The sequence below is a fragment of the Leptinotarsa decemlineata genome, unplaced genomic scaffold (assembly GCF_025532065.1).
Source record: "Leptinotarsa decemlineata unplaced genomic scaffold, Ldec_3_MD MMD2_tig00000010_RagTag_RagTag, whole genome shotgun sequence".
In the NCBI taxonomy this organism is placed as follows: Eukaryota; Metazoa; Arthropoda; class Insecta; order Coleoptera; family Chrysomelidae; genus Leptinotarsa; species Leptinotarsa decemlineata.
In genome coordinates, this window is record NW_027412538.1 from 13,021,737 (window position 1) to 13,034,739 (window position 13,003).

The 13,003-nt window shown below is 35.0% G+C and overlaps 1 protein-coding gene across 2 annotated transcripts in view; it reads right to left on the bottom strand.

Moving 5' to 3' along the window:
• The window catches only part of LOC111508298 (potassium voltage-gated channel protein Shaw), a 129,584-nt gene that overhangs the window by 22,637 nt on the left and 93,944 nt on the right, over window positions 1-13,003 (bottom strand). For both annotated transcript variants that reach the window (XM_074171483.1, XM_074171484.1), the window contains one exon: window positions 4,459-4,755. In XM_074171483.1, the coding sequence (XP_074027584.1) occupies window positions 4,459-4,755 (297 nt within the window). The remainder of the gene's footprint in view (window positions 1-4,458; window positions 4,756-13,003) is intronic.

The following is a 13,003-nucleotide window of genomic DNA, read 5'->3' on the forward strand; positions in this document are numbered from 1 at the left end:
TTCTATGTTACCAGAGACAAAGATCCTCGTATTTTTCCACTGACAGAAATGATGTCTTTTGTTATAGGAATATTTCTGGGCATTTATTCGAATACAACGATGCTTTCATGATATTGGACAGAAGACTGACGTATTTCCATTGACGGTTCAAACAATAAATGGAAATATGTGCATATGCTGCAAGAACTCAAAATATATATGACGTTGATGAATTGGATATAGAAAAAACACTAGACTAGGGTCAATTGGAAATAATGAAATTGAAATTCATTCATTAATTTAGGAATCCTAATTAACATTCAAAAAATATCGACTGCTAATTTTATCTTTTTTGATTCAAACTAATGAGCAAGAATGTACATGAATATTGAAGGAAGGAATTGAAATTATTGTCTAAACATAAAGTTCACATGGATGCATTAAATTTGTATTAATTGATGGCGACAAACAAAGAAATGTGTAAACTGTTCATTACATTTGTCGACAGCAATCAAGAAATTGTTAACAGTGTGAATAATGCTGATGATATCTTTTCCCATGAAAGTATAATTTCATTGGACAGAATCATTGGAATCAGCCTAATTTGCTTCTTCACTTTGTATTAAATTTTTCACAAAATAATGACTACTGAATAAGCCAGATCATTCTTTAAAAACAATTTCTCCAAAATATTATAATACATCCAACAAAGTTGGTAATTAATGATCGTGTACATGGCATATTCCATTAAAATTGAATTCAGGATAAAAGCCGCCACAGAAATGATTTTGGATCTCAAAGAATAAAACATTTGGAAATATTTCCTTCCATTTTCATTTCCATATAAAACGAGGCATTGATCTGAAAACGTATCGCATAATACAACTTCCCACGTCAATTATACCATAACTCATTTCCCGCATACCCTGCGGTACTTTTTAGCAGACTCCCGAAAGAGAAAAACAAACAAAAGCCGCCTACAGTATTCCGTGAATTTTCCTGCTACTTTAACAGGTAGAATATTGAATTTAGAAGCTTTCAGTTCAGAGGTAATATCAATTATGATACATTCATGAAATGTTTCGTTGTCAAAATATGATGAATACTTTCTTGAAAACGATATCAAGGAGGAAACAAAATTATAGTATTATCATTACCTCATATTATTCAACATTCTCAAAAATTGTATCATAAAATTTCATTCATGTCTTGATAATTAGCTCTATACAGGCTGATTCACGGTGGATGGCACATTAGACGTTTCTGGTGAACCAGACAACGGATCACTTTGAAAATTTAATGGAGCGCATATTCGGACATTCTCTAGCCAACTAAAATATTTTCGACAATGCGGTGTTGCCGCTTCTATTAGAAAGCAGCAGCAACTTTGATTTTTCAAATGGAACACTCTGTATATAATATTATTTTTGGAATCTCCAACAATTGCCCGACAACTTTTCTTGATATTTCCCTATACCTATCTGTTACCGTTTTCGAAATAAAAATTAATTTCAATTTTTTTCTTCGAAAATCATGACTTCTAAAAATGCCGATATCTTTTATTTGAGAAATACTATGATATCGAAATTTGGTTTGGAGTTAGGTGATACTTGGACACTTCCCACACGTCAGCCTAATCTCCGTTACTTCAATACAGGGTGGTAAAAAAATACAGTTTTTTCGTTTGCTTGAAAAAATTGCTGAAATTTGATTATTTTAAATGGAACATCCTGTATATTATTGAAAATTCGGAAAGCTGCTGAAATTTGCTTTCTTTCTATGTATATACCTATACCTAACTAGTCAAGTTTCGGACTTATGAACATTTATTTGTGAAAATGTCCCTTCAGAATGGTATTTCCATTCGGTATTTGGTAAGCAGGCCATGATTACTATTTGACAGTAGCGTTGTGACATTCTCCTAATAATATCGACATTTTCATCACTTCAGAAGTTGCAAATACCTTCAAAACGATGGAACAAAACTATTCAAACGAAGTTCTTATGAATTTGTTTATTATTTTTGGACAGTGTGACAAAATTATCAGCAGAATATGTAGAAAGTTCAATGAAATGTATTCGAATCTACCGCCAATGAACCTCAAGAAATTTATACGAATTCAGAACAATTTCAATGCATTTGGATCAACTTTAAAAGCACCAAGAAACTTGCCTCGACCCGTAACTTTCGAAGACAACCAGATTAATGTCTTAGCATATTTTCACGCATTTCCCGAGTCATCGATAAGAAGTGCTGAAGAAGATTTGGGTATAAAATATTCATCGGTTCAAAGAATCTTGCGAAGACATAAAATGCATGATTATACATTCACCAAAATTCAAGCAATGAAGCCTCAAGATCCTCAACAGAGAGTTGACTTTTGTGAAATGTTGTTGACACGCATTCAAGAAGATCTACTTTTTTTAAATAAAATTATTTGGACTGATGAATCGAAATTTTCGAGAGAAGGGATTTTCAATAGAAAAAATCGTCATTATTGGTCCAGTGAAAATCCTCATGTCACAAAAGAAGCCGGATTTCAAGAAAAATTTTGTTTTAATGTCTTCTGCATGTTGATGGACAACAAATTGAGGTACGTGATATACGAGGAGTCATTAACATCCAGAAGCTACCTGAATATTTTGGAGAATACTGTAGACAGTTTCGTGGATAATCTGCCACTCGAAGATTATCGAAACTGTTGGTACCAACTAGACAGAGCTCCTGCACATTGCACAAGAGAAATGAGCGCAGAACTGGATAGACTATTTGACGATAGGTGGATGAGTCGCTTGGGACCATGGAATTGGCCAGCGAGATCACCCGATCTTAATCCATTAGATTTTTATTTGTGGGGAATGTTTAAAGAAAAAGTTTACAAAATACCCGTGCGTTCGAGAGATGAATTGTTAGAAAGGATTGCCCAAACATTTGAAGATTTGGATCCCAATGAAATCAGATCTGCCACCACGAAAGCAGTCAAAACCCTCATTTTAAAGTGCTTGGAAGTGAACGGCCAGCGATTCGAACATATTTTGAAATATTCCACATGATTGTTTTACTTTTTTATAATTATTCATATCAATATTTCCAATTTCAAGTTTCTTGGTGCTTTTTTAAAGCTTATCCAAACATATTGAAATTGTTCTGAATTCGTATAAATTTCTTGAGGTTCATTGGCGGTAGATTCGGATACATTTCATTGAACTTTCTACATGTTCTGCTGATAATTTTGTCACACTGTCCAAAAATAATAAACAAATTCATAAGAACTTCGTTTGGATAGTTTTGTTCCATCGTTTTGAAGGTATTTGCAACTTCTGAAGTGACGAAAATGTCGATATTATTAGGAGAATGTCACAACGCTACTGTCAAATAGTAATCATGGCCTGCTTACCAAATACCGAATGGAAAAACCATTCTGAAGGGACATTTTCACAAATAAATGTTCATAAGTCCGAAACTTGACTAGTTAGGTATAGGTATGATATACATAGAAAGAAAGAAAATTTCAGCAGCTTTCCGAATTTTCAATAATATACAGGGTGTTCTATTTGAAATAATCAAATTTCAGCAACTTTTTCAAGCAAACGAAAAAACTGTATTTTTTTACCACCCTGTATTGAAGTAACGGAGATTAGGCTGACGTGTGGAAAGTGTCCAAGTATCACCTAACTCCAAACCAAATTTCGATATCATAGTACTTCTTAACTAAAAGATATCGGCATTTTTAGAAGTCATGATTCTCGAAGAAAAAAATTGAAATCAATTTTTATTTCGAAAACGGTAACAGATAGGTATAGGGAAATATCAAGAAAAGTTGTTGGGCAATTGTTGGAGATTCCAAAAATAATATTATATACAGAGTGTTCCATTTGAAAAATCAAAGTTGCTACTGCTTTCTAATAGAAGCGGCAACACCGCATTGTCGAAAATATTTTAGTTGGCTAGAGAATGTCCGAATATGCCCTCCATTGAATTTTCAAAGTGATCCGTTGTCTGGTTCACCAGAAACGTCTAATGTGCCATCCACCGTGAATCAGCCTGTATAGATAGATAGATTCCCATTCACGAGGATGTATTTGAATGAAATGACCAGATCTAGATCTTCAATAAAAGTAACATCCTTGTGTCAGAACTATTTTCAGAGGTTTTCGGCCGTGATCCGTAGGTTTTTATGTCTGGCGTTTCGTCTGCTACTGCGGTAAACAGTATCAAAGGCTGCGAGGTAACGATTGAAGTTCTCAACGCAGAAACTAAAATGCTGGAATTTTTCTCCGGTTTTTCATCGACCTAGATAGGCATAGCTTCGTTTTTCTCAATTGGATTACCTGACCTTCTGCCAAAAAAAATACGTATTATTATTATTATTGAATTCCTGAATTTCATTAGGTCCCCTTCAGCCCCTTCATACTCCACAAAAATCACAAAAATATCAATTTCATCACAAATTATTTTCTTTATTTGATGAATCTCACCTGTAATTTTTCTGCGTAATACACTAGGCTAGCAAAAACTACAATTCCCAGGACGAGAAAGAACACCAAAAGTCCCAACTCCTTGGCGGAAGCTTTGAACGTGTGGATGAGAATTTTCAAACCAGGCGAATGCCTAGTTAATTTAAATAGTCTGAATATCCTGATGATACTGAAAAAATCCAAGAGCTGGGATTTTTTTTCGGACATGAGGATCAGGTCGATATAGAAACTTAGGGTCGCTGAGAAGTCTATGATATTCACAGGAGATTTCACAAAATCTACCAGACTGGGGGATACCTGAAAAAGAAAATATAGTGCTGAAAGGTGTACATATGCAAGATTAGCAAGGTCATTAGAAAAACTTATTATATTCTATAGTCCGTTCATAATTTGTTGATAGCTCACTGCAAGTTTGACCCTCATTAGAGAACTGAAATACAGAGAGGACAGCTAATATGATATAATAACAAAAACCAAACTAAAACTGGCAGTTTAAGATGTTTTCGACTAACCCACCTTGTATCTGAAGAAATACAATACAGCTATAAAACTTTTAATCCGATTATGTAGGTATTTTGAGTGGAAATGAGTGACCAGTGTCGTAGAGTGTATGATTAAAACATTAGTTACTTTAAATAAATAAATATATTAATATTCTTAAACTGTAGGTACTGTAAACTGTATTTTTATTTTAAAAAAATCTCTTTATTTTATTCAAAAATAATACCTAATAATTAATACCTATTTTTAAATGATATAAACTACGATTACTTACAAAACTATTCAAATTCAAAATAAACAGGATCATCTTCGGAATCCGAGTCATCTTGCAGGTTAATAATTAGCGGTTGTGTCTCTACAGTCGCATCAATTATATTGTCAAGATCCCACATTTTTTGTTCTTCTTCTATTGCATGTCTTACTGCATCTCGCCAATTTTGTTCTGTAATATGTTGTTAAGACTCATATAACAATTCACGTACAGCTTGTATTTTATATGACGTATTTTTTCTAGCCACATAGCTTTTCATTTGTGCCCAAATGAGTTCAATTGGATTTAATTCGCAGTGGTAGGGTGGAAGTCTAAGGACTGTGATGTTTCGTCTTTCCGCCATTTTGTCAACTACGTATTTCTTGAACTTAGATTTGTGTTGCCGGGCAATTTTTAAAAGTTCTGCTTTAACCATTCCATCTTCGTAAGGCAGGGACTTATTCCGCAGCCAGTCAATGATATCCTGTTTCTTCCACGCAGTCGTTGGAAGTCTTTCAACTAGTCGTGAATGATAAGGTGCATTATCTAATACTATAATTGAGTTTGATGGTATATGTTCAATCATCTGCTCAAAATACTCTTCGAAAACATCAGCTGTCATCTCCTCGTGATAGTCTTTTGTGCTTTTGGATTCAAATTCCAACAAACCATGCTTAGCAAATCCTTTTTTACTGTCAATGTGAGAAACTATTAATCTACTGCCTTTACCAGAGGGTGGGGAAATACCAGTAGACCAACCTTCCATAAAGGCTTGCCTGGAGCTTGATATATTTTTATCTGTCCAAATTTTTGTGAGAGTATGACCTGCGTTTACCCACGTTTCGTCCTGATAGTAAATTGGCCTTCCTTCAGCCCGAAATTTTCGTATAGATCTTAGATACTTTCTTCTCCAACATATTATCTCTTCCCGGTCAATCAAAAGTGATTTTCGGTCTGATTTCTCCCACCGGAAATTCAATTCTTTTAAAACTTGCCACAATTTGGTTCGTCCGACATGAGGCAAATCCGGGTCGTCTCTAACTTCTTGTAAAATTTTGTTTAATTTGGGTATTTCTTTTTTGTAAAAAAATTCGTGAATTTTCCTTCGAATACCATTTTTGGCAAATTCATCAATTTCAATAGGTTTTCTCCCCCTCTTTAAGTATTCGTTTGTATTTGGGTTAGCTATACCTTTTTTTTTCTTTCTGATAGGAACCTACATATTGTTGACTCCCCTATGCCCGTCATGTTGGCACAACTCTTGATTATGTTCTGAACAGTGTTTGTGGGATTCTGAGAAACCAGAGCATCGTGAACGTTCAAAACAATAGTCTTCTCTCTTGGTGAATAGACAGACTTACTGACTGTACGCAACAGTACCGGTGTAAAACTTGATGATGTTGATGATGATGACGAAGCCATCGCAAGCAATCAAACAAAACAAGCAGGAACGAAAGGTACGTATATGTTTGTAGGAATATGAAAAAAAGTTACTCACGCACTGCACAAAATTCGCAAAATAAATATTAGAGACGTTGATTACTGCCGTAGACGCCGAAACACCAACGAGCCGTGAATTAAATGCGATTAAAAAATGTACTAAACCAAAAATTATTTTCGTTCGTAACAACTTCACCCTTTCAAGGCAAGTTTCGAATATAAACTGAAGCTTTATATTTAATGAATAAACACCTCAGGAACCTCCGCCTATGATTTTACGAGTTTTACGACCGTTTTATGACTTGGGCCCTCATTTTGTGCTATCGACAAATTATGAACGGACTATAGAAGGCAATGAAAATGGCTACCAAATCCGTGCTAGAGCTATTGAATCATTTTCGGTTATGTATTAGGTATGAGTGAGAAAATTGGAAAACTTCCAAAATCAAAATGAAAACCCTTTAATAACTAAAATCAAAAGTAAACAAAAAACGGTTTCCCTGTCACAATGAATGGCTCAGTATCTTGCGTTTTCTCCTCGGACAGAATTCACAGCTCGAACTCACCGAGGCATAGTTCTTATGAGCCTCCTGATGTTTTCTTGAGGCAAACGACGCTACCACTTTTCACAAAGAGCGATTTTCAGCTAATCCAAAGTGTTGACTTGATTTTAACGTCTTCGGATGCTTCTTCTCAGTCTATCTCAGACATGTTCGATGGGATTCAGGTCCGGGCTGCAAGCGGGCCACCCCAGAGTGGTGGCCTTGTAGGTTCTGACGCACGATCCCTGCAGCATGGGGAAGGGCCCCATCGTGCCTGAAAATTGAATGATGCCTTCCGTATCTGGACGTCCAACACCTCATTAACGTACCTTTGGAAGGTCAGGGATCCATTGCGGATCACTACAAGGTTTGTACGATCATTGAGTGTCATTCCACTCCACACCATTATTGATCCACCTCCAAATGGGACCCTCTGAGATGAGCAGCAGGGAATAAAACGTTATTTCCTTCTTATGTATACTCTGGCCTGACCGTCATTACCAAAAAGAGTCAATTTAGACTCATCAGAAAAGAGTACTTTACGCCAGTACCTCAGCTGCTAACGTCTGTGTGTCCAAGCAAACTGCATTCTTTCTCTTTTGTGACGTGCTGTGAGCCAAGGTATCTGGACTGGTTATCTAGATACCAATCAATCATTACGAAGTCAATTTCGCACAGTATGTTCAGTAATTGGGTCCTCGTTGCTCGACTTTGTAGCTCCTTGGCTGTTGAAAATCTGTGTCAGGCCACTTAGACGTAAAAACCTTTCCACATAGGCTGAAGTAGATTTCCGCCACCCTCCACCCGGCTTCCTAAGGACAATCTCTAGTTATTGGTAATGATTCCAAAGTCTTGAAACCGTTGATTGACTAATACCTAACATTTGAACCACCTGACGTTGAGGAACGCCACCTTCAGTCCATGTGACAGCTCTAGTGACATCATTGTCAGATAGAAATCTTCTAACACCTGCCTAGGTATGTAAACAGGAGGCACAAAGAGAAAATGAGTAAACTGCACCTCGTAAGTTTGATTGAAACCTGGTTTGTACTTGGAATAGTGCTCTTTTCCATTCCTGTTTTTGTATATTTACAAAAAGATGAGTTTTCTATACTAATCCGAAGCAAGTGGCAGAAACAAACTCTGTTGTTTCTTATAGCAGGGGAGCCCACGATGCAGAATGGGGATTTACTCGAGCGTCATTGAGACATATTAGGTTGCAAAGCTCAGATGATAAGAAGAAAAAAATGTTATATAATATATACCTTTTCATCGGTGGGGGAAGCGGCTATAGATTTTTAAATATGTAAAAAATACTGTTGCATGGTCATACTCAAGCGCGTCAGATATTGATAGCATCAATGTCCTACGTACTTTTAATAATGGTGGTATGTTAATCTGATCGTTTGCATGATGTAGGTGGTTGTATGTAAGGGTTAAAAGTGAAAATAAAAAAATTTATTCGAGCGCATCAGATTTTCTAAGGGGGTGTTAAGTGCAACAAAAAAAAGCTCTCATCCAATAATCTGACGATTTCGATCTGACGCAAACTCGCGGCCATTATTATAATGTGCAAAAAAATCACCATTTTGAAATACTCAAGGGCATCAGATTAGGATATATATGGTTCATCTTTATGTTTTGGACGTGCTGTCTTATAATCTGACGATTATCTAGAGGGATTCGCCTAATCTGACAAAAACAATATTCTTTTTATTTTTTTCAATTCATCAAACCTGATTAATTGAAAAGCTCAGTGAATAGCATGCAAATGAAAAAGTGTATGTTTTTTTAAGTAGAATACTTGTACTTATAAGAAAATAATTTTTTTAAAATGCTCAAAAAAAATTTACTTTTTATAATCAATCGATTAATTGATGAAGAGAAGATAAATAAAACTTTTTATGTTTTTTACCACTTTTATTTGTAACTAACGTTACTGCAGTTTTGTCCTATAAGGACATTTTCAAACTTATATATTGTATAAGTTCGAAAATGTCCTTGTATATTGTATAAGTTTGAAAATGCCCTTATAGGACGAAACTGCAGTAACGTTAGTCACAAATAAAAGTGGTAAAAAACATAGAAATTTTAATTTCTTTTTCTTCATTATGATTTCCTTCCACGTAGTAACGGCTACGTCCATGAATTAATTGATTAATCAATCATCATCTTCATCTTCATCACGAACGAGTCTCTGTGATCAGCTGTGATGGCGTCATGGCAACAGAATTCAGAGTGGGGACGGAGTGAGAGAGTAATAGATAGAGAAAAAGTGAATAGAGAATAGGGGAATAGAAACTCGGAGAGGAAAATATAGGTATCACACAGCTGCACGCATTCAACTTTATCGACGAATTTTTGTTATTTCGGCTTGCGGAAATCGTCAGATTATATATTTTCCTTCATCCTTGAATTATTTCCTTCAAAATGAAAAAAAATTAGCTACGCTCGAGAATGTCGAAATGACGTTATTTTTTTACAACTTTGCTGCCCTCCCCTTCCTTTACGTCACTCTCAAATTGTCAGATTACTGGAATATACACTTTTCAGCAGGTAATCAACTTACCCCACATTAATCTGACGCGCTCGAGAATTTCTGATGATCAATTTTTTGTTTTACTAATCTGATCCTTTATCTCTCACAGGCGGCCTCATATATGGCACTCATATTTGGTGGAGGTACGCCAATGAATAGTAAACAGTCCTGATACCATCTAAACTAAGCACGTCTTTGATCTGTCGTATTGCAAATAACGCTTCTCCTGTGGTACCCCAAGGATAATATCTTGAATATCAGATACTGCATTATTCACAGTCACTACCATTTTCCTACTTTCCATAAAAGAATTTATCCATTCCAGAAGGAAACCTCTAATGCCAATGTTATATAACTTACTAACCATTATGTCACTATTTACTGAATCAAACGCCTTAGCCAAGTCAAATAATATTAAAACTACGTACTTCCGCCTATCGATTTCATTGTGAATGAACTCGAATTTTCAAGCAATAGCAGTCTCAACTGATCTAGCTTTTCTAAACCCACGTTGATGATCGGTTAGAATCAACTTCATGATTCCCTGATTCCTAAATCAAGTCGAAAAAAAAAATACATCCATAAGGAATTTCAATAAAAATGCTAATTTGTAGAATCATTTCCCAATCCATCAAAGAAGAATTATTTATATGCAATGTAATGTTTAGGGAACATCTTTTGAAGAAGTGTTTCGTGGATGAAATGAGGAAAAGGGATTAACATAAAAGCCAGTCACTGATACGTTCACAAATCGAAAGTTCAATTTATTATTCGGAGTTTGCTTTATCGTATTGAGCTGCCAGATGTGCCAATTCAGAACTAAGCACAGTAATGTAATAAGCTACTCATCCGCATGAGAAACAGGGATGAGAGGATTATGATAAACAGTATTAAATTCTATTCCTTTGATGTATACAGAACTATCAAGACTGCAAGAAATACTTCTCAAAGAAAATTTATTTCATTGTATTTCCATTTCACGTTTTTTAAAAATATATGATTCAGACTTTGAAGTTATTGAAACATAGTGTAATGATATTTCAGTTACGATTTGCTCAGAAGAGAATAAGGATTTCCACAATTATTCTTACTCATGGATAAGGTCTTCAAAATGATTGGGTGTATATCCCTCACGTATGCTAATGGCAGAAAATATTTTTTGATTGACAGAAGGCGTTCTAAAGTTATCGTGAAAAAAATTCTTGTTCTAAAATTCACCACCCTGTAGTTCTAAAGTTGAAATCTCTAGGACATGTTTTCATATGTTTTTTTCTCTTGAAATGGACCTAGATATAGTTTCCCCAAAAATTGACATGTTCAATAAAAGACGTCCTGTATAATTACTCAAAATGACCAAACTTGACTGAACCATTATACCGCCATGTTTTATTTCTGCATGAAATATGAAAATGGGAAAACTTTATTCATAATCTACCTGGACAAAAGAGACTAGTGCGATTTAACTGAGTTATGAGCATAGTTTTGACATTCTTTCTCATTATTTTCACAACTACTTCTGTACTGAATGCGGTCTCCAAGTATGAAAATATGAATAAAAAATATTCAGCAAGACTGTTTGTTATCTCTTCAGTTGGTGCAGAACGATCAATACCCTCATTACCTTTTGAAGCAGAGTTCCGTGAAATATACTTCTATAATAAGTTCACTGCTTAGAACATTTAAATATGGGTCAACTGAAGGCAATGTTACTTTCCAGACATAGGTTTGGTCATGTCGAAAACGCCAAGAATCAATGCTTCTCAATGGTTTGGCCATCTTACCTTGTAACGAGCTGAGAATCCAACGTTGAAGGGTAAGACCTCGTTAATCCTTAGCTCGCACAAGTTTCCACTTTTGAGGGTTGTCGTTCATAAGATAGTTACAGCTGGTGTGACAGCGAGATAAATATATTATCTGAAAGGATGGAAGATATAAGAACCTCACTCCTAACTCTGTAGTTGTGGTTTTTTAGAATAAGTTTGAATGCAAACTAGCTAGATTTTTTGCTTATATGAACGTTTTGATGGTTTTGAATCATACTATTGAATGCTGCTACTTTATGTTGAAATAGATGTAAAGGTTTCTGACAAACTATTTAACGGATCAACCTGAAAATTTCACAGTATGCATAAATCAATATGACCTACACGCGGCGTTGTCGCTTCTACTATAAAGTAGCGGCTTCTTTGATTTTTCAAATGGAACACCCCGTATATAATATCATATTATGATTCATTATCACTTTGTCAACACATTCATATACTATTTCCCTATACCTAACTAACACCGTTTAGCAGATATAAATTAATTGCGATATTTTTTTTACCAAACATGAACTTTTATAAATGCTGATAATCTTGAACTCTCTTGCAGTAAAACGATCAAATTTGAAATGGAGTGGAGTGATACTATAAGGATCTTCATCCCGAGTCATATTTTCATTTGCCTCATACAGAGTCTTCAAAAAATGCAGATACTTTGATCTCATGAAAAAATGAGTGGAACTCAATTTTTTCAAATGGAACACCCTGTTTATTTCAACATGTTTGAGCTCTACATCCAATTTTAGATTAACTTTTTTCAGATAATACTATTTCTATTTTGAACAGTTTTCGAGATAAACTGTTTCAAACGGAAACTGACGTGGTTTTCTTGCTCGTTTTTTTGAATTCATCACTTATTTTGGATATTCAACATTTTTTTTATACTTAGTAACATTTTTTTTTGATCCAGTTTTTTAACTGTCTCAGATCAGTCAATTCGAAATTGGTATGTACCTACCTTAGAAAAAGTTACAATTTGTATACATTGAGGTATTGGTCTCTAACGTACAACAGTACACATTGATATTTTTTAATAATCTGCTTTGGAAAAATGAATAAATCAATTATTTAACGTCAGACTTCCGTTGGTGGTTTTGACTGATTGTGATAGCTACCAATTAAAATAGAATAATGTCAAGATTAGGTTACAGTAATGAAGATTTCTTGAATTTATTAATAATTTATGGTGAGTGCAATAGAATTGCAAGTAGAACATGCCGAGTATTTCATGAAAGATATCCACAACTTCCGAAGCCGAATAGTAATGTGATAAATCGACTACTAAAAAATTTTAGGTTGAATGGAACCTTCCGTCCAAAAATCATTCGTAAGAAGACTAAAGTGGATGATGATGACAATGGTATAACAGTTTTGGGATACTTTCATGCATTTCCAAATGCTTCCCTGCACGAGGCTGAAAGGGAGATAGGTATACCCTACGTGACAATTT